At 30.8% G+C, this 27,825-nt stretch overlaps 1 protein-coding gene across 1 annotated transcript in view; it reads right to left on the bottom strand.

Annotated features, from left to right (window-relative positions):
• LOC129225563 (exosome complex exonuclease RRP44-like) overlaps nucleotides 1–27,825 on the bottom strand; it is a 46,497-nt gene that overhangs the window by 1,402 nt on the left and 17,270 nt on the right. The window contains exons 4-20 of the mRNA XM_054860011.1: nucleotides 21,666–21,751; nucleotides 19,968–20,144; nucleotides 15,494–15,646; nucleotides 14,477–14,593; nucleotides 13,730–13,873; nucleotides 13,002–13,148; nucleotides 12,083–12,199; nucleotides 10,873–10,974; nucleotides 10,669–10,733; nucleotides 9,962–10,046; nucleotides 8,845–8,972; nucleotides 8,649–8,735; nucleotides 8,173–8,329; nucleotides 6,256–6,476; nucleotides 4,326–4,416; nucleotides 3,354–3,431; nucleotides 829–990 (exon numbers count right to left, since the gene is read on the bottom strand). Coding sequence (XP_054715986.1) covers nucleotides 829–990; nucleotides 3,354–3,431; nucleotides 4,326–4,416; nucleotides 6,256–6,476; nucleotides 8,173–8,329; nucleotides 8,649–8,735; nucleotides 8,845–8,972; nucleotides 9,962–10,046; nucleotides 10,669–10,733; nucleotides 10,873–10,974; nucleotides 12,083–12,199; nucleotides 13,002–13,148; nucleotides 13,730–13,873; nucleotides 14,477–14,593; nucleotides 15,494–15,646; nucleotides 19,968–20,144; nucleotides 21,666–21,751 — 2,117 coding nt within the window. The remainder of the gene's footprint in view (nucleotides 1–828; nucleotides 991–3,353; nucleotides 3,432–4,325; nucleotides 4,417–6,255; nucleotides 6,477–8,172; nucleotides 8,330–8,648; nucleotides 8,736–8,844; nucleotides 8,973–9,961; nucleotides 10,047–10,668; nucleotides 10,734–10,872; nucleotides 10,975–12,082; nucleotides 12,200–13,001; nucleotides 13,149–13,729; nucleotides 13,874–14,476; nucleotides 14,594–15,493; nucleotides 15,647–19,967; nucleotides 20,145–21,665; nucleotides 21,752–27,825) is intronic.

Genomic DNA, 27,825 nt, shown 5'->3' with positions numbered 1-27,825 from the left:
GTAGAAAAGAACCATTTCAAATTAAACATCTTCTCAATAGCAGAAAAAAAAAATAAAATTAGGTGACTAACTCAAAGAAAAAAAAAACATTAATAAATTTTTCTATGTGTACTGCTCTCTAATCTTTTAAATATTAAGAATTACAAGACTATAAAAACTAAAACACCTATTATCTGCTCCTTTATCAAAAAGTCTTATGTTAATATAGTGAAGCATCGTTTATACGTTTCCTCTTTTATACTTTTTATCAATTACACATTTTTTAAATTGATCCCTGCAGAATCTAATACACTTAACATAGACCTGTTATACGTTTTTTCATTTATGTGCATTTTTCATACGGTCCCTTCAAAAACATATAAACGGTGCTTCACTGTATATGAATTTTGACAAAACCTTTTTCCAAAAAGAAAAAAAGAAAAAACTATCCACTAAGAAGCAATGTTGGTATGGTACTGTCCATAAATGATTTTTCATTATATTAGATCCCATCCCCCTTTCCCTCATTACATCTCACATTATATTACATAGACATATTGTTTAAAAAAAAAAAACTTCAGGTGATGCTACACTTCTTGTTACCTCTCCCTTCCCATCATCGCAATTTCACGAACTCTCCTCAAAATATAACATCATTTGTGGCATCATGCTGATGTAGTTTATTTTTAATTTTATTAAAATTAATATAATTCAATTAACTTTTCAAAATGATTTTTTATATTTCAGAGATTTTTTTTACATTTAAAATTATTATTATTACTATTAATATTGTTTTTAATTAAAATTTTCCCTTGAACAAAATCAAATACATTCAAAATGTATAATTACTTCAGGATCATATTCAAAAGCAACTTGATCATTCTCCTTATTCAACGAGCTCAAATAAAGGGTGCATTCAAGACCAAAACGAGGCAGAAGTATTTGTAGAGCATTTTCACGAATGAATAGTATGTATCCTTCTTCTTCAACAACTTTGTCTTTGAAGAATATCTACAGGAGGAAAATTACATTGAAAAGTTGCAGTGATTTAAAATTATTATTCAAATGCATAAAAGTAACAATTGTAAATACAACACCAAATACTAACTTAAAACACTATATTCACTTAGTACAAGAGAACAAACATAATTTTAAGAGTGATTTCTACTAGAATCTATAATTATTTAACTAAAAATATTAGATTTTTTTCAAAAAGATTTAAAGCAATGCATACTCTATATCAGCAAATGTTACATGCAGTTACTTCACCATTTCGATTCTGACTGAAAAATTAAATGCTGAAGAGGTAGGATAAATGATATAAAATCATTGTACAGTAAAACCTCGCTACAACGATATTTTGGGGACCAAAGAAATATATTGTTATAGAGGGATATATTGTTATATCGAGGGCCTACATATATTGAAAATACAATAGGGACTTTTTTTTTAAATTTTAATATCATAGTATAATCTATATGCACTATCTAGGTATAAATGTATTTAGATGGTTCTCTAAAATCCTAACAATATTATGTCCCAGGAGCCTAACACAAGGATTGTGTGGCCTAGATTTTTTTTAATAGTTAGAAATGAGTTTTCCCGATGTTATTCCATTCCTATTAAAGCAATAACTCATTTATTTTGCCCTAAAAATTTTTTAATAGCCAGAAAGTCACTCTTTTAGCATGTCCCAACTTGTTTCTCAAATATACTTAAATTATTTTAAATTGTTACATCAACATTCCACAAATTTAACGTGTAGCACTAAATTAAGCATACCGTATATACTCGCGTATAGGTCGATCTCGCGTATAAGTCGACCCCCTCTTTTTCAGAGAAAAAATCCAGAAAAAATCTAAAACCCGCGTATAAGTCGACCCCCATACTTTCCAAAAACATCGAGAGTTATTTTCAAAGAAATTTCAAAATAATGAACACATTTATTTAGGAATTAAATAGGAAAACATTTCTAAAAGCCTTCGAACTCGGATTCCGAGTCGGACGCAAAAAAAAGTTCATTAAAGTCCGCTTCCGTCATCACCGCGTCATCGTATACATCAGCCGCTGCAGAATCGTCAATGATATCAAAACCAGGAGGCAGAAGTGCGCACGCATATGCTTTGAAAAGATATGATTAAGCAAGTATGTTGCCACTCTTAAAACAAAAAGTATAGCAGTTAATTATTTGAATGGCGTGACTGTTGACGATAAGTATTTTCATACGTTTCACGATATTTGTTAATCGCTGATTTCATCCTTAATAAAGAGGAATAAAATTATCTTTATTTATGTGTATTATTTAGGTTTTTTAATTTATTATTTTTGAATAAGTTTACTTTTTCACACGATCAACTTATCAGCAACTACCTGTAACCGCACATCGGCATTTCTCGTAGCTTCCCAGCTCTCGTTGATCGGGAAAAAATTTTCGGAAAATTTGACCCGCATATAAGTTGACCCCCCTTCCTTTGATCTCATTTTTTGGACAAAATTTCTCGACTTATACGCGAGTATATACGGTACTTAAAGGTGTAAAATAACATCCTTGAACTAAATTTAATTATTTAAATAATCAAGGTACGTCACAAGTTTGCCCCCGGGTTCCATGTAAATCTCCTGTCTTAGGAGTAAGTTCAATTATATTATAGAATTAAAAAGAATTTTTGATTTCTTGTACTACAACCCTGTGTATTATCACCATTTTCAATCATTTTTACTGTGGTGAAAAGGAATAAGTACACAATAAGCAGTAAGTCTTCTCTTGTCAGAAAAACGAAAAAAAAGGGCAAAAGTTGATAAAATAGAATATTTTTCATTATTTAAAAACCAAAGTATCGCAATATAGGAGGGGGGGGGGGGCTGAAAAAAATCGTTTTACAGGAGTTTATTGTTGTAGAGAAAATCGCAATATTGAGAGGAGGATAACATTAATTCCTATGCAAGTTCACTGGGACTATGAAATATTATCGTAGTAGAGGGATAATTGCTGTACGTTACTCTATTAATCTTATATTTTCTTCAAAATATTGGAAAGAATTAAAGAGTAGAATTATTAAAGTTTTAAAATATATTTTCATGAGACAAACTGTTTAATCTTCGTTTTTTCAAACTGTTTTACAATAAAACACATACAACATTCTTTTTTTTTAGAGAGAAAAACTATTGCACTATAAAAAGAGATATCTTAACTTTATGATTTTTTTTTTTTTGATCATATTTTGATTTATCTTTTAAACACGGGCTAAAACACAGTGTGTTAAAGAACATAACAAACATTTCAGAATGGAATCAACAATAATAAAATAATACAGCTACACTTAACGAAAATGTTACTCCAATGTAAAATATTCTAATATAAATTTAAAACTTACATGAGTGTAAAGATTCACTGATGCTCTTCCACAGTACTGTGCTTGTTTATGGCGATAGTTTAAGTTGTTACAAAGTTCCTAAAAGGAAAAAGAATGATTGAGGGAAAACAAGGTAGAAAACATTGTTTTTGGTTTACATTTTATCAAAGTTCTTTTTGCAAATTTTCAAACTGAATTGCACATGCAAGATAGAAGTTAAAATCTGTAGTTTGAGCACTTTAATGACCAAAAACCTAAAGAAAATAAGTGGCTTTCAAGAACACTGAAACATTATACAATTATTTTTCCTGTTTAATTTATAACTCAGAGAATTTTACAAGACTTTTGTTGGTTGGTATCATGTGTATGTCCACAAAGTCATATTGTTCCATGGGCTTTAATTACAGCTTCTGCCAGCTCTACAATGTTTTCCATATCTGCACAATTTAATACCAGCATAGTTATTTGGCATGTAAAAACCAATATGCTCTGAAGACCATCAAATATTGCTGGACAATTAAAGATGATGCCATTTACAAGACTTACATGCCACTATTAAAAGTGAACAGATTTTTTTTTTAAATTTTCGAGTGGGCATAACAAAATTACCTGCTTGCAAGTTATCTACTATAGAATATAAATTCTGTGTAAAATGGATCAGAGTAAAACATTATTGATGTTACGACGTTCTGGGATCAATTTTCTTGTAAAGGTATTTTTAAAAAAAATTCAGTCACCTTTGAAAAGATCACAGTAACCAGGCAAAATATATTAGTCACCAATCACAATCAGGTAAGCATATTTCACGAGCCCTGACCATGGACATAGTGAAATTTCTTTTTCACAATGTGCAGAGATTTTTTTAATTTGAGTTTGTTATGGAGCAATCATTCCTACTAAAAAAAAACTATGAATTTTAAAAGGTAAATTATTTTTACCATTTCAGGAAAAGTTTTAGATTGCACAAAGGTTTTTAAAGATTAGGGAACATACCTGCGTTTTTTTCTTATCAACAAGGTCTGGGTATGTAACATCTGCTCCAATGGCAACTGCTAATAAGCGATGAACTATTACATCAGAATACCTAAATGTGACAATTACAATGTGAAGAAAACATAAATTAATGCATACAAAAGTAAAAACAAACAAAACTAAACATATATAAAAAGAGAACAACTGCATGTTAAATTAGTGCTGACCAAATTATTAGACTAAAGAGTTTTTTTTTGTTTTTTGTACACTATTTGTACTAAAATACTTTTTATTTTACTGCTAAAGTACAGTACATACTGTACACTGATTATTACTTTATTTTAGCATAATTTAACGTTTGCAGGTGGCAACACTGTCTGCTTTGTTTATGTTCTTTGTTTATCTACCTACCAGGAAAATAACCTCAATCAGCGAATCAGCTTAAACAGTTCACTAGTTCTTTTTATTAGTGTGTTCTGTTATATTTAAAGTTAGTTTTAAGTAATTAGTGAGCATGTGATTATATATAATAGTGAGTATAAACAATTTTTTACCTCCTTTTTTAAAAAGTTAAGAAATGGTGTAAATCTTGTGGTAAGTATGCCAAAGAGACTTAAAATGCTCATCAAGAACAAGGGAATGCATACTAAATATTAGATAATTATTTCACTATTCGTTAATGTGTCTATAGTTATGTAACCAATAAAGAATTTGCTTTTAAAACAATCTTAGTCTAATAATTTGGCCAGCACTGTATATTGTTTTTAAAACTATATTTCTTTAATTTTAGCATATAATTCATGCTTGCATGCATTTTTATCTCGCAAAAGTCTGTGAAAGATTTTTTTAAACTGAAATGATAAACTGGAAAACCTGTGTCTCAAATGAAAAATGTAGAAAATTAATAACAGCAAAATTACAAAGACTTTGGTTGAAAGTTATGAATATTTATAACTATTAGAATGGTACTAATATTTTTGCAGCTACATATTTCAAAAATGAAAAATTAAATTACAACTATTCTTTACAAAATAAATAATTAAGATAATAATGTTTTACTTTAAGTTTTTAAACTTAATTTTTCTCTAAAAATACCTTAAAATTCTTTTTACTACTTCTATGAGTTCCGCAAGTTCACAAAAGTCCTCTTGCCAACTTTTTGAAATAGGCATCACTATAACTTTTATGTGCACAAAAATATCTCATCCGATTGAACAACTGCTCAAATTAATAATACATAAAAAAATAGAGTAATGTTTAAGCACGAGTGAGAAGTGTTTATAAGGATAAAATAGTTACTGATCAAACCAATTGATATGTTCGCCTATATTTTAAGAAAGGCTTAAAATAATGGGAAAATTTCTGAACTCAAGCAACTTGCAACATTTGATAACTTTTGCAACATTTTACTCCAGCAAAGTTTCCTAATTTAGATCTTCTATCACCATGAAATATTCTATCACCAAATGTCCTTAACTAATTCTTCAAACTAATTTTATTTTCTAAAATCTTCATAAACCAAAGATGCTTATGTTTGGTTTTAAAAAAATTTCATAAACAGTGAATTACAACTGGTAAAAATTAATTCAAATCTTTTCAAGTGGACCTGGATACAACAGGATTGATATTTACAAATGGGTGTGGGAAAATGGCGAGTGCACATGTCCTCTGCTACAGAATATGAAACATAAGTAGAGTTAAACATAAAGGTGAACGAAATTCAAGGTGTTCAACAGAATAATCACATGTTAAATGAAAATAGACGAGTTTTGCCGAGGCAGAACTGCGTAAAAAAATTGGACTGACTGGTAAAGAGCAGTAAAAAGTTGGCAACAGTTAAAAACTATATAATGATAACTCCAAGAGTTTTTAATTAATTAATTAATTATTTATTTTTTTAATTTAAAAATATTTTATGATAAGTTCATGTTTTCTAATAAAGCAAACATACCTTCTAATTGGTGAAGTGAAATGTGTGTAAATGGGAACAGCCAAACCATAATGAAAATAATCAGACTGAGGCAACATTCCACTGCTAAAATATAGGGCTTGCGCCATACATCTCGTAGCCACCATTCTCAACATGGTGTTAAAGTAAAGATTGTCTCCCAACACTGCAGCATCTAGAGATTCTGCTAATGCTTTTCCAGACTCCACTTCAATATTGAAGCCCTAAAACAAGATATAAACAAAATATAGAACAGTAACTGCAAGCAAAAATATCTTTTAGTATTATAACTATTGTACAATCAAACACAATACATTTATAAAAAGAAAATTAACTCAATAGCTATTAACTATTAGGCCAGAATATTACAAAGGAACGTTGTCAGACAAAAGAAACAAATTAGTGACATAGAAAAACAGCGTGTTATCAATGATTGATACACAAGGTATAATAAGCATAACTCTTTTCATGTGTTAGTCATTGACAAACAAAAGTATCTTACGAATATTTTGGTTACTCTCTTACATGCTTATGTATTTGTAATAATCCTGGCCAAAACATTCATAAGGTTCACTGGTTTTGAGTTAAACCACATACGATATGTATAGAGTTTCCAAATTCAATTAAAAAAGAAAAAATGTATATTTATCAGCTACAAGTCATTTTTGCATGTAGCAGACAACAGGGCAGCCTGATTTTAGTGTGCCTAATTTAGTTTGAATCAATTACAGTAGGCGCCGCTTAATGTGCTCATGGTTAATTTTATCCTTCACTTAATATTATCAAAATTACTACGTCCCAGAACACTTCTATATTACCATGTGTTAAAAAAATCGGATATTGTAATCAGTGCCTTTGTTTATTGTTATCACCTTTCCATAAAATTTCAATTTTTTCCCCTTTTTTTCTCCTCAATCAACAGAAATACAAAGGCAAATCCTGACAAGTAGCTTCCAGGAAAACAAGTTCCCTTTTTACCAGTAAATCTGAAGATTTTTCTCCCTGCTTACACTGAAAACTTCACTCTAAAAGGTCAAACATTTCAAAGATTCAGAAAAAGCGCAATGTCAAGGGAAAAAATGACATTTCAAAACACTTTAACAAGTTCACCATGATGAGTCACGGAAATGCTGCAAAAGAGCTGATGTGTGACAAGATTGAAAATGGAGTGAAGCCAAATGAAAATCTAAACAAAAAGCGAAACCGTGCTGGAAAAGATGGTGAAGTTTAATCTGCTTTGAAACTGTGGTGTGCGAATGTCAGGGAAAAGGATGTGCAAGTAAATGGTCCGTTAATGCGACAAAAAGCAAAAGACCCTGCTTTTAAAATGGACAAAAAAGACCAATTCTATAGCATCGGACAGATGCTTTAGTGGATGGAAAAAAAGCTATTCCATTCTGCTAATTTAGTAATTCATAGTTTAAAACTGCGTTCAATTGAGTCTTTGTAATGTTACTTTGCAGCTGTGAAAATCAATGCTTCTTAATTGAAAAAAAAATCATTATTTTGAGCGTACTGGATTATATTCGGATATTGTTATCAATCGGTTATTGTTATCAAACTACCTTTGTCCCAAAGTGACCACATTAAGTGGGCCTACTGTAGTTTTAAAATTGTAAATGCAAATGAAAAACAATAGCAGAGTTCAAAGAATTATTACCAAACACTAAAAGAATAACTTTAAATGTTTAAGAGGCTGATTTTAAATTTTCTGCAAAAATTTAATGAAACTCGATTTCATGGTCTATTTCTGTAATAACAGAACAAAAGGAAACTTGCATTTAAAAAATCATTTGATTGCCGGAAGTAGATTGGAAGTCTTTGAAAAGTTGAAAAGGATTAAACTACTCTTGCATGAAGATATGCAATACCTTTTTATGCAAGAGTTACTGAAAAATATTACATAAGAAATATATTTACTTTCGAGGCAGCTGCTTTAATAAGTGATTCAAAATTCGATATAGCAGGAGCAGGATGCCGACGAAGTAAAGCACAGTCAGGAAATTCTTCAAGAATTCTTTTAGCAGTGGAAATATTGGCTAACAACATAAATTCTTCCACCATTGAATTTGTCTCTCTGAAAGAATAAATAAAATACTGAAATAAGTTAATTGATTAGCAATGATTGGTTAACTTTGGATATTAATATTTAAAGGGATACTTTTGACTTTCAAAACATGAAGAACTTTTAAAAAATGGAAAATTCTGTTTTTAATTAATGACAAATGTATTATTTATAGGTCTTTCTAGTTACTTTCCGTTTCTCTGCTGAAATAAAAAAGTTCATATTTAGAAGATTATTTCCATTTTATTCAACTTATATATTGTCTGAAATAATCAGCAGATAGTTTTAATTAACATGTTTAAAGATTAAAACAAAATGCTTTAAAACTCACTTTAGTTCTTTCTTTTCAACGTCAATTGGATCATGAGTTTCTGAGTCCATTGCAAATCTAATTTCTGTTGATGCAAGAGTAAGAGCTCTGGAGAAAATGTTAAATTAAAACTTAGTATATAACACAACAGAAGGAAGCATCATTCACAATTAAGTAAAAAATGCAAACTGCATCAAAAGTTAAAACCCAACATTACCCATTGTCAACTCTCTGTTTTTTCAATATCTTAGCAAGGCTGTTAAGAAGTCGAAGGCTAACTGTAATCTCATCATTCATAGATTTGTCGTCAATTCTCATTTGGGCTTCTGCATACGTCAAAGCAGCCTGTAAGAGAAAAGTCAGAAAAAAGATTGGCATTAAATGAATTGACATTTTATGTTCAATATTTTAATAATAAGCATTACCAATTTTTCCATCATTGAGTTAAAATTTTACTTGATTTTTTTTCCGCTTAAAAAGAAACTAAATAAGAGAGTGAGAAAACCCTAATGTGTGTGTTTTTGGATCTAGATGAGTCATTTTAATCATGGAAGAAAATTAAAAAATATTTTTGACTTGTAGGAAAAAGGAAAGAAACCATATGGAACTTTCTTAACACAACATAACATTGATAGAAGCACTTGTACCCTAAAACCTAATCTTGACTAAATCAAGGCTTTTGAACAAAACAGCACCACCTTTGAATTTAATAAAGAAATCCTGTGAATACTTCAACAAAATTTACACACAATGATTTTCTTAATCATGTAACATTCTGTAGTCGAACCAATGCAAGGTTGTGCCCAAAGCAGAGTATTAATCTTGTAAAATGATAGAATTCCAGTGATGCTGCAAAGTACAAAGGGGGAATTTTTCATTATTCATGAAATTAGTTTTTATGCTTCTAAGTTTCAGTGCGTTCAATAAAATAATTTATTTTGCAATCTATTTCTGCATTTTGGATAACCATACAGTACTTTAAGAACTTTTCTTTTACTATATAACAACAAATAAAACAATCTATTAAAATATGAATAGTGCAGTTTAAAATATAGAATTTGTAGCTCAAGGTTATCCTAAATGACTGTAGCGGTTATGTTTGGTTACAATGTTGAACACAAAAAGTTTTTAAAAAAATAAACAAAGTGAAATGCTTTACTTCTAAGACAGGATAAATATCTTTTATTCTTTTTCATCAATCAAAAGTTAAGTACTATCCTAACCTTATAAAAGGCACAAGAATACACTAAAAGTTTTTTTTCCTAGTTTTACATTCATGAATTACTGAATACAGAACATAACTCACAACAAACAAAATATCTTATTGTACTTACTTTTGATTTTATAATTGATTTAAAGAAAGACGTCCGTAGAATTTTTGCTTCCGATGTCATTTCCCAAATAACAGTAAATGCAAACCTAAGGCATTAAAGTGAAAAAAAAAAAAAAAAAAAAAAAAAAAAAAAAAAAATATATATATATATATATATATATATATATATATATATATATATATATATATATATATATATATATATATATATAATAATTTAAAAAAGTAAAATAAAAGCAGATGCATAACTTATTTTCAAAATAAATTTTTAATGCACATTTTAGAGTTGAAATAGCAACTGAGGTTCCTCTCCATACAATGCTATTAATGTAGTACACATACTATAGTCTGATTATTTAATCTGTAGCACATGAGGAGCTTTAAAGCGTACTTACAACAAATTTGAAGAGGGACCCTACTATATAGTAGATCCAAACTTTTCATATTAGTTACTTAACAGGTACAAATAATACAAAATAACTGACCAATAGAACTCAACCATAAGAACTCAAGAATGTGCCTTTTTATAGTAATTAATTTCTTTTACTCTGAATTTGAACTGATTTTGTAAAAAATTATAATTTCAGACATAGTTATGAATATTGATGTACTGCTAAAAGAGCAAAAGTTATACATTTCTACACAGTAACAAGAAAATGAACTATTATAAAATTTGAAAATAAGAGCATTGTTTGGCTTCGGTTTTACCTTTCTTCATTGCCTCTTAGAGAACATAAGTTAGAACTTAGTAGTTCTGGAACCATATCAATTCTCTGAAAAGAAATATTTCAATAAATACATGCTCATCAAAACTAATTGCCAGAAAAGTGAAAAAAAAAAAAAAAAAAAAGATAAGTTCAAAGGTAGTTTGAGATTGATTTCAGAACTGGTTAAAACTGAAATCGTACTAACCTTATCTACTAAATATACTGTGGTTCCACGCATTGCAGCCTCAATATCAATTGCAGTTCCTGGTCTGATAAAATGAGAAACATCTGCAATGTGAACACCAACCTAATGAGACATAATTAGAAATAAGACGAGGTTAATGCTCAATGCATACAAGTATTAAAAGCTGAAATGTTTAGAAAAGATATAAAATAGGATGTTGAAGGGTTTTTTTATTTACAAAGTACAATGGCACGAAATAATTCAATTTTCCTATTGAAGTGTGCAGATGCAATAACATTCAATGTGTGTCATTTAAGTTTGATTTGTGTAGTTTGCTTCCTTGATTGCCTGCGTCTTCACTAACTAGGATTTCCAAGTGACCAATAGAAGGCATTGGAAAACCAAATAAAATCAATTAAGGATTTAAAAAAAAAAGAAAATTAAACAAAAACAACATTTCATAAAATAAAAAAAAGTGACATCAAAAAAAGATGAAATAAAAGTCCAATTATTAAAATAAACAGATAGACAAACTAATTGAGGCATTGAGAAGCAAAGGGATGTAAGTGGACTATTTTAAATTTCAAGTAAAACATGTTTAAAGTTCAGATCCAAGGTAGGCTTTCACTGAATTTCTTTTCTAAATCATGCTGTACAGCAGCATCCACCAGAAGTACTAGTACCATTTCTTGCCCTAAAACAGAGAAGAGGTTCTCCTACCATTTGTACTGATTATCTCCAATTTTTACTTTCTTTTATATCTAATATATCGTCGTCTCAGAATAACAGTAAGACATCTAACTCTGGAAAAAAAACTAAGATATCCTTCTGTTGCTCTGAAGGAACGATATAGAAGAAAGTATTGGTTTTATGAAATTTTCGAATTTCAACAGATTTGAACGTTTTGAGGTGTGCAGAATCCATTTATACCATTTTTGAAAAATGTCTGTCTGTGTGTGCGACCGGCTTTTAATTTTGCCACTTTGCTTATCACTGTCTCAATTGTTCAATACAAACCTGATTTACTTCATACAACCTTTATTGGAAATTAATTTTTAAATAAAAGTATGTGTTTTTGTGAATTTTGTGTGGGTGGGTGTGAATTTTGTGTTGCATAGAAAAATCTAATGGTACATATTTTTCTAACTATACAATTTTAAAATTATATACAGGGAGAAATTTTGTTGTAATGCATTTCCACCAGTTTGTTTTTTACAAGATTTTAACTTACTTCCAAATTGCCATTTTCCAACTTTCTGCAATGAAGAGCATCGTCGATATCAGTACAGCCAGGTGGATCTACACTGCAAATTGCAATATGACGTAAATCTTTCCTCACAGCGACATCCTGTCAACCATTTAATGGAGAGGTACATTAAAAACTTTTACAAATCATAAAAGTCAAGTAAAATAATAGAGATAAATTGATAGCATTTGGAAAGCATTTAAAGGGCAAACATGAATGATGTAGCATTTAGAAACATGACATTTTTGTAACATGACAAATTTAATTATTCACAAATAAAATGTTGCTGCAAATAAAATACTCTAGACTCTGAATTGGAGGGTTTTGAGTTCAAAGCCTGACACCACCAAATACTCATCAAGTACATGCTTGCAAAATCTGAATCCATGAGTTCTGGGGTTGGTCACTAACATTTACCTTGGGTGCAGGGTATTGCCGATTCCTCCCCTTCAGTATGACGCTGAAATTGTGGAATTCTCAATGACCCTTTTGCAACATCTTGCTGTCTCATTTAACCTGATAAAACCAATTAAAATTGGTAGGTGTTGTGGTTGCTGGGGCACCATGTGCCAAGCTTTTTAAAGATTATTGTTACAGCTGTACTAACAGCAAACTTGTAATATTAAAACTTTAGCTGCACGAGGAAATCCAATTCTTTAAAAGGATGTTATGTAAATACTTTTATGTGTGTATGTGTGGGAGGGGGGGGGATTATGTAACAAAATTTTGAAAAACACCTTTCCTATATTGCCAAAAGAATAAGGATTTTGAAATTTGATAAAACCTTGCCAAATTGTAATTATAGTGCTAAAAGAAAAAATAAATAAATAAATAAAAGGCTTACACCTTCTTAATTTTCAAATATAAAATTCATTTCAAGGTCACCCGAAAAAGATTAATTCACCTGTTCTGTTATAATCCATGGCACTTTTGGAAGACACTCTAGGACTGCTTTTGAAAATGGCTGATGGGGGATATCATGCTCTACAAGAAGAACTTGATTTTCAGTATCCTTTTCTCCAATCTCTCCAAGACTTTTGACATAATGCCCCTAATAAAAAAAAAAAGAAAAAAGAAACTGATTAAAGTTAAATGGTAAAAATATTTAAATATACAAACAGCACATTTTAGTTGTACTAGTTGTAGTTAGCTTAGATCATACAGGGTGATTTAAAAACCACACAATCCAAATTTAGAAAAAAAAAATGATACAAACTCTGAAGTAAATTAATGGAATAACTTTCTGACAAATATCAGCAGTATACTATTATGATTTCTATACAGGAAGAAATTCCCAATGTTGCCAGTAAAGAACATTTGTTTTCGTACTTACTGTTTTCTTAAACCTTTGGTGCAAGGGGAAAAAAATCCGTTTGAATTTGATAGTGATATGAAAGAATACACTATCAAAAATGAAGTAATCATTCTTAATGTGTTCTTATATTTGACACTGTCAAAGAAGTCAACACAACAATGCACCGCTAAAGAGTCTTAGATGGCGTTCTTTACAATCCAGCTTATATTATGGCAGTTGGGAAGGGGTCAACAGTAGTGCAACTTTTGGATCACTCTGTATAGTGTACGGTTAACTAATGTTAATAGTTACTTAAAAGTTTAAAAAAATCTACTAACTTCAGGATATTTTGAATCTCTTCTCCAGTTATCAATCCATACAATAATACGCTGTGAGAGCAGTTTTTCGGCTTGTCTTGTTTGAATTCGAATTTTTGGAATTCTGCGCTCAGAGGGCACAAATAGAAAATTGATTATTGATTGCTGAAAAGTAAAGCAACATTTCAACTTTAAAAATACCACAAATATAAACTTATTTAATTATTGAAAACAACAAGTAAAGAGAGAAAATATCCTTCTTGAGGTAAAAGATAATATTATAACCTTTTGATGCACAAATCTGCAGGGAACTTCGGACACGTGTTTCTGGGTTACAAGGAAAGCCTCTTTCAATTTAAAAGAAGTAAGCTTATAAATAAAAAAAAAACATATGATAAAAGCTTTCTTGGATTGTCCTTTTAACCCTGAAACATATGTCAATAGTTCCCTGTTAATTGGTGCTTTTATACATTGCAATATAATCTTTACTTTACATCACAAAGGTATTTCATTATTTCTTATCCTTCTTGAGGCTTTATATAATACAAAGATAATTATAAAATACACATGAAATATACATTGGTGTTATCAAGTTTTTTTTTCATGAGGTAAAATATAGAAAGTTTGCATATTAAAAAAAAAAAAAAAATGCTGAACATCGTTTGCTTAGTTTGTTCTTTGTGTGAAGGATAAATTCAGGAATGATTTGTAAAAATACTGCATTTTTAGAGCACATTGAAAACAACTAAACAAGTACTGGATACATACTCCCTTAATACTTGGAGGTTGCAAGATGCCACAGTATGACCTCCAATTTCTTTTAATGATTCCAACTACTGCCCCAGATATGACTGTTTTGTGTTTTTTCTTCTTCAATACATGTTCCTTAAGCGATAAAAAAACATGTATAGATAAATACATTTTAAAAAGAAACTATAATAATAAAATTAAATAAGAAAACATTAATAATAAATAACTTTTAGTTTAAAAACTTTTTAGTGCCATAAATTTGTAATGATTTCAATTTTGTAATTATTTTATTTGAAATTTATGAAGGTACATAGGCCTATGTAATTTTAAGAAACATATTTAAAGCTTAAATTCTTTTGCATGTGCATGAAATACAATTCTCTTGAAAATCTTCCTGGCATGTATCCAAACATTTTCGGTTACTTTACGTCAGTTCAAAATATAGGGGTTGGTGAATATGCTCCTAAACTTCAAGTTAACATTACCAAAAGATAAAAAATCTTTAAGAGGAGAGGTAAAAAAAACAGACTAAGTCTACAGCAACAGGTTAAATTCTATCAGTGTCATAGCCAGAAAATAATTCCAGAAGGAAGTAAGTTAAACTTTGGTCTTTTTCTATGGTCTAAAAAGAAAAATTTCTGCATCACTAGAAGGAATATCTCCATATACCTCCCCCTCCCCTCCTGGATAAACCCCAAATTCCATCCAATGCTAGTACATGGCACCTAAGCTTAGACAGGAAGTAAGAAAGAATTATGAAAAAAGTGTTCATCACACCATTAAAAAAAATAATAAATAATTATAATAATAATTTTAAAAAATCCTAATTCAGGAAAGAAAATCAGTAAAACAAAACTCAACTTTTGAAACATTTCAGCACTTTTAATGCTTTTTTTTTTTTGAATAATCATAAAAGTATAATCAACTCATGTATTTTAACATTTTTTACTATTTTTAATGTCTGCTAGGTAGACCAGATGAAAAGTTTTTTAAAAAACATATAAGATAATAGGACAAAGTTACACAAATTTTTACGTTTTCAGGATCTTCTACTTCTTCTGGATTTGTTGTCTTATCTTCAAGAACAAGCGATGATGGACAAGTCCATTCTTCTTCAGGAAGTATTTTGATGGCAACAACATCTCCATGAACTGCTCGATTTAAATTTTTCCGACCCTGAATAAAAATCTATCAAAACATAAAATTAATAAATAAGTAAAGGAATAATGAAGCAAATAATATATAAGAAATACAAGAAGAACATTAAGTAAGAAAATAGAAGATAGTACAGCACATCTAAAAAGAAAACTGCACAAGAAACCATGTTGTTCACGTTGAAGGGAACCACTTTTTAGAGCAATGAAATAAGCAAGGAATCACAAAACAAAAATAGCAAAACTAAAACCTAAAGTACTACAAATATCCGCAAACACCGGTGTAAAAAGTCCAAAAACCCAAAAATGTATGTCAAATTTGAGAGAAAAAGAAAGAGGGGGTCTTTTTACTTTATATGGCATAAAAGATTTCAAAAGAACAAAAAAGCTTCTCAGAAATAAAGTTCCTGAACATATAAACATTGCTTTACAAAATATGTTTTCATTATTATAAGTAAAAACAGTCAGTAAATAAAAGCATAAACAAGTGTTCTGAACATTTAATACCGATAATAGTTTATTAAATTCGGATTAAAATGTGCAGGCAATTTCACATTGAGCCATCACTCAGCAACTAGAGTTTCTAATCCCTCGCCGAATTCAGCCCTGCGGAATTTCAGGATTGTAAAGAGCCAATCCCGAGTGACCCCGGGATCCAGCGAGATTGACTTTTATTCTTCTAAAAAATTAAATTTTTATGTCAAATAGAAAAAGTTGTGCTTTTTAGGAAAGGCTGCTTTTATTACTTGAATTAATAGTCTTCTTGAATTGCGTGCAACAATTGTAAAGCACTACACAGTCAGATCATAATTAGCAAATATCGTTTGGTAAGCAAAAAGTGTGCCCCTCATACGGGATAATAAAGGATTTTTGCTTTAAAAATAATGCTCTTGATGAAAACACTTGCTCTGGCTCCACTGCAGTTGGTTTTACTAAAATCAAATAATTGTGGACATTTAGAAAAAGATCCGCATTAACTTCATTACCTTCTGAAATAGATTTTTCTTTTCTTACGCTGGGGTTTTGCTCAAGAGTAGCAAATTTCAAACAAAACTGATGTCTGTTGGATATGTGTTTTGCTGTATCCAATTTAACTTGCATTGATGATACCCTTGTTGCTCCCCAACATTGGTCAATATACCTAAATTTGATTCATAACAACAAGGGGTGTATACTACATGATTTCACCACCTCCAAAAGTCGCGGTCACAGTAAAAGTGTTGGAAAAACTAATTTTACCTTTCACTTTAAAGAGGAATTCAATAACATGAGCTGCTTAACCCATTTCAGGCCGAGCATAGAAATGTTATAAAGTGTGGTAATATTTTCTTAAAATTGGGTTTAAAATGCATCCATTAAGACACAAAAAAAGTTTCCTGCATAAAAAATAATATTTAATTTAAAAATTAAAATGGTGCATAAACGCACCATTGTCCAAATCAATGAACAAATATTTCAGTGGAACAATATTATTCTTAGTCGAATTTTTACATTTTTAATGAAAATTTCCGAAGCAATTTGGATGTCACAAATAAATTGTGTGGTTTTTGCGCACTTTACATGGTCTGTGGGCTTTTTTTCGTGTTCATTTATGGTATATGCGATTCTATCAGTCCGTATTTCTTTTGATAGAGCTGTGGATGATGGACGACCCTTGTTTGAATGTGTTATTTGTACCATATTTTCACCAAATAGATTGTCCTTGAATTCAGATTTTAATAAGACAATCGCTACATATGACCTAAAGTCTGTAAGTGGCATTTTTTTGTGTTTTTAGCAATTTTATGTAGCTTGCATGAATTCATTATCACACTATCAATAATATTTGTAAATAATGGCCACCACCATTTTTTGCTTTGAATTCTGATCTGGTAATTTGCTATAGCATTGTCATGCAGGTCAACACCTCCCATATACTTATTGTAATCCAAAATAAAGTTCGGTTGTAAAATAGAAATTTCCTTTGGTTCACTGCGGCTATAGGTTTGGCATTTACAATTGGCAAAACGGTCCCATTATTGGTCCTTGTTGAATACAAAATCATAGGAACCCCGAGGGTTTTTTTTCTTCACATTTTTGGAGTCATCCAATACCCATTCAGCAATGCGATTTTCGTGAGCTGTTCCAGATGCAAAAAAAAAAAAAAAAACCTTTTCTTTCAAAATTTCGAATAAACTGCAGGGAGAAAAAAAGTTATCAAAATATATTTTGTGCATTTCAGGTTTTGGAACAACGTTAAGTAATTTCATAACAACACTGGTTCCTAATGGCATTTTTTTGTTGATTACTGCTAGTCTCAGCACCTCCATACGGAATGAAAGTGGAAAAGGTATCCGTCTGATGAGCACAAACACCAAAGTTTGAATCCAAACCTTATTGGCTTTCCCTTTTATGAACATTTTTGATGAATGCCTTCCAAAATAAGGCACCATCTCTTCGTCAATTGACAAATTTTGAGAAAAGATTCCAAATTGTAGATACTTTTTTTTTATATATGCAGGAAAAATGGGCTGAATTTAGTAAACTTGTCTGTTTTATCAAGACAAGAGTTATAAGATAAATGGATATTTTGTTTTATGTTTTTAAATCTGATTCGACTTGTGCTTTTCGGAATTATTGGCAGTCCTTTATCCTCATCTAAAGACCAGTACATATCTACTTGGGGAAGAGAATGGTATCCAGAAAGAATTAATATGCCTAAAAATATTTTCAAGTCGGTTGCGGAAAATTGGAAATCGTGAAATTCATTAGGACATATCTATTAGACAAATTTAAATGAAATAACAACAATTTGCGAAAAAAAAAGAAAAAAAAGAAAGAAAGAAAAAAAAAAAAGAAAAAAAAAACCGTATGATTAATTGCATAAAAACTAGGTTTCCAATTTTTTGCTTATTGTTCAATCATTTGGCCAATGGTGTGTTTATGCACCATTAAATTTGAATAACGATTTATGAGATTTTTTATGACATTATTTTTATTTTTATTTTATCTATAGAATTTACAACTTTAACCCATTATAAAAACGTGTGATTAATCTCAAGTGGATTAATTATACAATTTCAAAAAGTCGAATTTGACAGTTGACGTTTCAAGGTAAAAAACAAGCATATTTTGAAATTCTCTCTAAAGAAAGTGCTTGCTCCAAATGAATTACTATTATTTTATGGATGTCTTCAAAACCTTTTAAAATAGCACAAAAATTAAATTTGTAAAAAATATACGAAACAGCGTTAATTAAAAATTCTTTACTGAAATGGTGCGTGTACGCACCTTTGGCCGAAAATGGGTTAACTTACTGCACTGTCATGTGAGTCATCCTGTGCGTCATACAAGTTTCTGTCATTTCTTTCAAAGTCGTGCCGAATACATAAATAATGTAAGATTTTTGATTGCTTTCTTCTTTGGAGGGCACTTTTTGTAACTTAAAGGTTTTGAGTGCATTACTGGAGCTTACAGAAGTGCTCCAACATTGCATTCAGGCTACTCCAGCGGGTTTTGGTACATGTAATACACTTCCTCTAATTTTTCTTAAGCGTAATTTACTGAATTTTAAATTTTAGCAATGGTTTTTGAAAATGCTTATCAAGTTTTCCCTATTTTTTCAATTGCTGAATGTATTAAAACTTAAACCTCAAATGAGAATACCTATTCATCTCAGAAAAATATACTCAATTCTTATTGTGCTCTTAAATGGTAAATCCATCGTTTGTCATATGCGACACAAAGTTTTTCTTACTCTTCTTGCAGATATACAAAGAAGAAGATTCAAACCTCAGATGAAACTTGTGAAAATAACTGTTTTATCAGCGAAAAAAGCTGGAAAACGCTTCAATGGAAAAAAATTTGCAGAATTGGGAATACCGCAGGATTCAGAGCAAAATCCTGTGGGATTCAGTATTGGAAACCCTATCAGCAACCTTCCCTCTTAAAAACCGATTTTTCTTGGAACAGCAAGTGGTTGCTAGGGAGAAGTTTTACCAGAGCTAGCGAGATGCCCTGTCAGCCGAGTCAAAATCAAGAGTCCCGGTTCAATACTGGAGTAGGATAAGTTTTGTAAGTTTCATTGACGGGAAGAGGTCTGGCGACCAAACTGACAACACTGTATTAAAAAATAAGCACAATCATTATTTGACTGCTAGCAGTTGTGTAAAGCAAACTTTAGCATAATTTAAAATGTCTAGATATAAAATTGCATGTACATAAATAAATATCTTAAAAAACATTGTTGGCATTCATCTACCAGTAGAAGGAGGAGGGAGAGAGGAAGAATAAAGTTCCATCGTAGCTTTTCAATAATATATTGTTAAGATGTATGTTTCAAAGAAGAATTATTCATAAAGGAAACAAGCACTTACAGTTTTTGGGTCAGATTCGTCTTCCCCTCCAACAAAAACAAATCCTTCCAAATAATTTTCTCTGCTAGCTTGAAATTTTCCTTGAGTAATTTTTCCTGTTTTTAAGCCTTCTTGAATTACAGAAAGTTTTAAATGTTCTGGATAAATGTAGCCTTCTTTGGAATTAAGGAATTCTTCCTAAATTAAAAAGCATAAAAGAAACATTCATGACTTATCTTATGCATATTTTATTGTCACACATTATACAACTTTTATTGCTCAAAATAATTTTGAATTAAATAGCTTGTCAACCTTTGAAGAAAAAACAGCAACAGGAGATTCTATTAGAGGTATACAGATGATTTGCTGGCAAAATATCTCACATCAGAATGATTACATTATACTTTTAAATGCCATGAATATTAAATTTAAAATGAAATATGGATTTTTCTGTGATGTAAACTAGTTGGTAACAGCAAGAGAAACACAAAATACTGCAAATGAAAAAATCAAATAATAAGGAGGGCATAGAGTAAGCAAATAATAAGGGGTGGTGAAATTTTTGCTCATTTTATCGAATAATAAGCACACACATGCACAAAAAAAAAGAAAAAAAAAACATCATAGATTCAGATATAAGTGAAGGTTTCTCAAATCATGCCATTCTATGGCTTTTCAGTTTTATTTAACAATTTTACTAATATGGTCTAATAAATAAATAAATACCTTTGTGCAGAGAAGTAAAAAAAAAAAAAAACAATGTTTTGTAGCACAAAATTAGATTACTGCAGGCACGTGTTATGGGGTTTCGAGCAACACCTTTTCCAATCCAAAATAAAGAGCTTTCGGATGCAAAGACATCCGGTAAAAGCTCTTACCAGCTACAAAATGTTGGTTATTTGTTTTTTTTAATATAGTCCTTTTGTTAAAAGTTTTAAAATTTACTTAATGTGCTATTTAAGCCATAAATGTAAATTTGAAAAAGAAAAAAAGTACCAAAAATTGATAGGTAAATATAAGCAGTGTTAAACTCAAGTAAATAAAGCAAATAACCAAAAGAATAAAACAAATGATCAAAGATTAAAACTTTCCGGTCATACATTACATTTATACCGAGGGGGTTATGAAAAGTTTCAGGGATAAAAGTTTTTCATTACTATACTACTTGAGAGTATGCCTTGCATTTCAAACCGAGAAATAACATTCAAACCGTTATTCTGCCAACCATTTGTTATTTTTGTAGCTCTCCTCGAATGGTAATCAATGACTCAATAAAATAAATATGATGATTAAGTTCTTTCAAGCAGTGGGGTTCTTTTTGTAAGCCAAAATCTTCTTCATTACCCAAAAACTTTTAACAGTTGTTTTCCTTTGTATTTAGTACTTTACACAGTCATGATTCTTCAGAGGCAACTACAACCTATACAGTCATGGTTGTGGTTATAGAGACCAGCCCCAGCAAATTTTTCCTTTCTGAAATTCTATGAAGTAAAATATTGCACCAGTAAGAGGAAAAATACAAAATCAAAGCTACGTAACAGTTTGTGAAAGGTAAAACAATAAGTCAACCAATTGCAGCTAACAAACAGCTGTTTTTCGATAAAAATATAATAGCTAATAACAACATTTATATCAGTAGGTTTTTTACTGTCTTAAAGCTAACAATTTAAACATGATAAAGAAATCACGAAATTCTAAATTATAAAAAGAAAAACTTACCCCATCATTTTTTGAATGCACATTAATTTGAGATAGTTTATCTATAAGTGTGGGATATTTTTTCATACTTTTCACATAATCTGCAACTAAAAGTAAATCAAACATGAAATATTTGAAGAAAAAAAATTAAAACTTTGAAATGCATTAAAGCAATGAAAATGATCCCTGATTGTGATTTAAAATAAATTTAACTTCAGTTACTAGCTTTAGAGTAAAAAAAGTTAGCAATAAGCTTGTTTTTTTCCTTTATTCTGTTCCAGTAGCAGAAAATTTATAGCATACAGGTGTTTTTCAATTGTATCAGAAATTATAAGTTTGATGTATGAGTACAATGAAAAGCATAAATTAGGTAACTTTTGTTACACATAAAAATAACATGTAATACCCTCATTATATTGCTAGTTCGAATTTATAACTTTAAATTTAAGAATTAATCTTTACTTCACATTAAAAGACTGAAGCAGTATTATTCATGAAATATCTTTCCCTCTTTTTTTTTCAGTCCCTGAGCAAAAAACAAAGACAAAGTCTATTCATTTAAATTCTTGTTGTTGATATTTTACGCGACGCCCCCTCAATTTGTTCTATTATACAAATAAATGATCCTTGCAAAATTTTAAGTCAATCGATGAACATTAACACGGGCCCCTAGGGCCATCTTTTTTGAGTTTCAAAGAAAAAATTGCGCATTTTCTCATTTTTACCTACAATATTCTTATGTTTCATATTTACAGTAATTTGGAACCTCAGTATACGCTGCTACTTCCAGACTGACCTTCTCTCACTTTCATTCCGTAAAACTTTACATGTTACAGAGGGTACATGCGCACCAATGACCTTGGGTCAGCTAAACCGCTCTTCTGTTGGATGGGAAGGTATGATTGAAACTAACTCTTGCCCAAACAACGTAATATATTTAGCAGAGTGAAATTGGAGTTCGTGAAACAGTATAATTGAAGACTAATAGCTCATTAAACATCAATTAATTTATTAAAAGATAAAAAAACAAAGTATATGGCTTTGACAAAAAGTAAATAAGGATAAGTATATCATTATTGCAAACACCCCGTTGACCTAGACTAATAAGTATTATCAATTGACCCGACTATCGTTCATGAGGAACGAAGTCTTCAATGGGCAAACGTCATACTACTTCAATTAAACAAAAAAAAGGCTAACAGCCTAAGCTTGCTGAACAGACAGCAAGTTGGCTTGCCTGACATGAGCCAACACGTCTAGGCTGTGCAAGAAGTGAGAGAGAGATCAACTGATAACAGCTTTGCTTATATTCAGACTCTCATTAGCATATCTTCACTTCAATGCTACCTGATCGTGATCTTCAGTGGCCAAGCCCGAAGCGTGTGTACGTGACGTCACATGTTCAAGAAGAATCGACGTTAAATTAGTCACGTCATGGGCAACGCCCACTACACGTGCCGTTCTCTATTCCAAGACTAGTTACGTCACGGATTCTAGCGTTCGTTAAGGAACAATGATATGAAAACTGCAAATATGTAAAATGTTATCTAACATACAAAATGATAATAAACCTTCACTTAGATTGACATACTATGTCTATCACTTCTGAGCTCGTTCTAAACCAAGCGGCAGGGGAACATTTCTTTCCACCAAGATGGACACAAGATGGATTAATGAATGGCCTAGGCTGTTAATGAATAATCTTTGACAATAACAGATTGCCTTCTCCAGGCTTTGGCGGTGTAGATTTACAAAATTTTCTGCTTATGTAATAGGTGTGTCAAATAGGATCACTAGGTTTCAATGCTATAAATATAAGAAATGACAATTACATTTTAATTTTCTGTTCTTTAGTTATAAATATACTTAAATATTTATGCAATTTTTAATTTTTTAAATATAACTTTCGAAAAACCCTCGATACTATATTTTCCATGTCTAAAATATAAATTTTAAACCATTCCAGATCGGAACGTAAAAATCTATACTTTAAATTAATTTTCTTCTATTTCAAAACGTAGGCCGTTATATGTAAATCCCAACCTGTAACCTTTTTTCTACATCTGGTCTACTACAACGTAAAAAAGCTTGACAATTGATATCTTCTCGCCTTTCATCACTGTTAGACAAATACCATATAGGGATAAAGATGCTGTTCATTTATTAATAGCCTATGTAGATGTAGTGAATTTAAATCCAAATGACCTTGTGATCAATCATACATCCCTTAAGAGAGCAAGAGAAATTTTCTAGAGGAAAAATCAAATTTCATGAATTTAAATTCAGATTTTGTACTTATTCACTGGGATACAAAGCTACATCCGTAGATGTAACTGCAAAAAGAACGTTGATAGGCTTACCGTGATAGCTTCAGGTCCCAATGTTGAACAGTTACTCGAAATTCTTGATATATTTCTTGAGTTGTATATTATATTTTAGATGATTGCTCTTTATTTCTAACTGTTCAAGCTGTAGTGTTTGATACAACGGCTTGCAATACCGGCCGCATAAATTGTGCATGCATTTTTTAGAGCAAACACTGAACGGTGAAACATTACACTTGGATTGCCCTCATGATGCACTTGAAATCGTACTGCAGAGTGTGTCTTTAAAAAAGTTCTTGCCTTTCTTAGTTCTAGACCTGATATTCCATTATTAAGTATTTTGTGGAAATATCTCCATTATTCAAAACTTATAAAATTTCAATCAGGTACACACACCACTTACATTCTTAAAGACGAAGTCGAGGATATATTGTTGTTTGTAAAAAGTGAATATTGAGAAAGAACTTTCCCTTTAAGATTACAGAGACTTTGCATAACTTGTAATAATATTTCCTGATCAAGACCCTCCTAGAGGGATATGTTTTTGGCAACCTGGAGCTTATCCCTGAGTCAGATGGGTGGCAAAAGGAATTTATTGTTTGAAAATTTATACATTTAGGAAACAATTTAAATTGACTTTACATGAGGAGAAAGCCCTTAATTGCTGTTTTTACAGTTAAATGCTGTATGAAGATATAGTTTTTCGCAGCAACTCAATCAAAGCTCCTTTAAATAATATAATGCGCCAAAAAAACTAGCAGCGTACGAAATGATAACAAACATGCAGCAGAAGCAGTGATGGGAAAAATTCATAAATCACTTGTGGTATTTAGGGGATGAACTAGTTGCTTTTTAATGTATTGGAAGAAGGAATTTACTTTGAAGATACGAAAAGACTACTCCAAAAAATGCTTGCTGATAAGGAAGACATGTCTGATGATTGTATAAAAAATTTCATATAACAGTAGATGATTTGAAATACTTTCTTAATAAAGATTTTAATCTTTATAGATTCAATTACAAGTCAATAAAACTGTTTGATAAGTTACAAATACCAAAAAAATGTTTTCCTACTTGATCCTGATTTATGGCAAAATGAAGGAAGCTATTTAAAGGGAAGAGAGATTGTTAAAATGCTGAAAGTTGTGAATCATACAACTGAATATGGAGCAATTAGTCGAAGAATTTCACAAACAATTTACCAAATATGTGTTAAAAAAGCAATTAATTTTACAAAAACTACAGAAAAAAATACACACGATCGAGACACATTGAGAAAAGCGTACGATTAAGGTAAAGTTTCTAAAGCATTATTACATTCTTATTCAATGTAAAATGCTTATATGATATAAAGTCATTAAAAAGAACAATTTTAATGCTACCTCACTGGAGAGTCTCCGCCCTGAAATGCAAATTAGGAGATTCAACGTCATACGCTGTGAACTGGATAAAAGCGCGAGTTGCGCTATGTGTGGTCGTCTTCAGTTCGTTCATAGATCAAGCAGTATTCGAGTGGACTGTTTCGAGGTATTTCCTACAAGCTGCTGTTTGCGCATAATCCATAGGTCGCTGGAGCATAACCGGCCCTTCTACTTTAGTTCGGGAAAAGTCAACCTCAACAGTATTCTTCATACCACAGACTGGAACCACCGGAAAGTAACACTTTCATTTACTCTTTATAACGTCCAAGGACTATGATTTTGTATGAACAACCTTAATTTAAAGCATTATATTCACTCAATGATTCCATTGTATTCTCTTCAGTTGTTTGCTAGCCAAGAAGCGGCATTTGTACATAATGTAAATAAAAGAAGAATTATTTTAAATAAGATGTTCTCTGTATCAGTTTAAACGTTACCTAAATTGAACGGACAAGCATCGTCTATCATATGGTCCGTCGAGCCGGAGGCCCTTCTTGGTTAGTAGCAAACTGATTTTTTGAAAATTCAAGTATTAAAACTGCTTTAATCTTTTAATATGGCCAAAAAACTGCAAGTAGCTCAAGCTAAGTTTAAGTTACATTTAAAAGATGTGTATAGATTCGAATCAATGCTAAATGAATTTATTGCTAAACCAAATACAGATATCTTTCTATACAAAAATTTATTGTCGGAATTAGAAGACATGGACGATATTTTAAACAATGTAATATTAGAAGTAATGGTAGTTGAAACCGATGAAGAGACCGATGATTACGAGAATTTTAGTAAAGCTAAGAAATCAATTCATAGCATTAAAAGTCAAATTCAAAGAATACTTTCAGATCTTAAACCAACGGAAGAAAGTGCTAATCGAACAGTTAGTCAAACGGTAGAACCCAAACCTAATTTAAAACTGCCGAAATTCAATTTGCCCACATTTGACGGGGATATTCAAAACTGGATAAGTTTTAAGCAAGTTTTTACCTCAGCTATAGGTTTAAACAAAGCATTAAACAATTGTCAAAAATTGCAATATTTAAATGCTGCTGTATCGGGAAATGCACATAGATTAATTAAAGGTTTTCCTGTTGTTGAAGCAAATTACGCTCATGCATGGGAAACACTTTCAAACCGCTATGATAATAAGCGAGAACTCGCATATTCCTTATGCACAAAGATATTCAACATTAAGTTGGGTAAAATGTCTTCAAAATTTCTGCATGAAATGATAGACTGTTGCAATGAATCGGATTCAAAAATTCGCATCGGAACTTATACATTTGAAAGAAATTCAAATCCCGCAAAGTTTGAAAGATAAATGTTCAATTTCAAAATCCGTTGAAATTCATGCATTTTGTGATGCGTCTCAAAAAGCTTACTCGGCAGTAATTTATTTACGCTTCTGTTTGGAAAACGGTGAAATTAAAGTCAGTTTTCTAGTAGCGAAAACTAGAGTTGCTCCTTTAAAGAAAATTACTTTACCAAGATTAGAACTTTGTTCTGCAGTATTATTGAGTCGTTTGTACAAAAGCATTAAGAATCGACTTTTGATTGTAACAGATTTCGATTACTTTTATATAGACTCGCAAATCGTTTTAGACTGGATAAAATCGGAATTGCGTAGATGGAAAGTATTTGTCGCAAATCGAGTATCAGAAATTCAAAAACTAACCCTGGTTGAAAATTGGTTTCACGTAAGAAGTGAAGATAACCCAGGGGATTGCGCCAGCAGAGGGATTCTGCCATCTAAGTTAAAAGAACATAAACTTTGGTGGAAAGGTCCAGTTTGGCTTTCTGACCCAAATTTTAGCATTAATTCAAGCGCGTTGTTTCACCCCGTTAAAGAATCGGATCAAGAACAAGAAGAATCGGATAGCATACTAGGTTCTTTGAAAGTAGAGTCAAGTCCATTCATTCAAAATTATTCAAGTTATGTTAAACTAATTCGAATTACGGCTTGGTGTTTGAGGTTCATAAAGAACTCTAAAACTATTGCAGAAAAGCGCAAGTTTGGGTTTTTAACATCTGAAGAAAAATTGGATGCTATTTCTCAGGTGATTAAAATTGTACAAGATGAAGAATTCAAATTAGAAATACGTAAATTGAAAAACAACCAATCACTACTTTCAACACACAAATTTATACCACTCAGTCCTTTTCTTGATGAAAATTTAATTCTAAGAGTTGGGGGCAGACTGAAACATTCAAATTTGCGTGAAGATCAAAAACATCAAATTTTGCTTCCAAGAAATCATCATTTTTCAAAACTTTTAATCGAGTACTTTCATCAAAAAGCTATGCATGCAGGTGTTCAAACAACTCTATTCTTGATTCGAGAAAATTTTTGGATTATATCAGGTCGGAATGCTGTTCGAAATATTATTCGAAAGTGTATCGTATGCTTAAAAGCTAATTCTTTAAACTCAAAGCAGCTAA

The sequence above is a fragment of the Uloborus diversus genome, chromosome 1 (genome assembly GCF_026930045.1).
Source record: "Uloborus diversus isolate 005 chromosome 1, Udiv.v.3.1, whole genome shotgun sequence".
Lineage (NCBI taxonomy): Eukaryota > Metazoa > Arthropoda > Arachnida > Araneae > Uloboridae > Uloborus > Uloborus diversus.
This window is presented reverse-complemented; position numbering and strand designations above follow the sequence as displayed.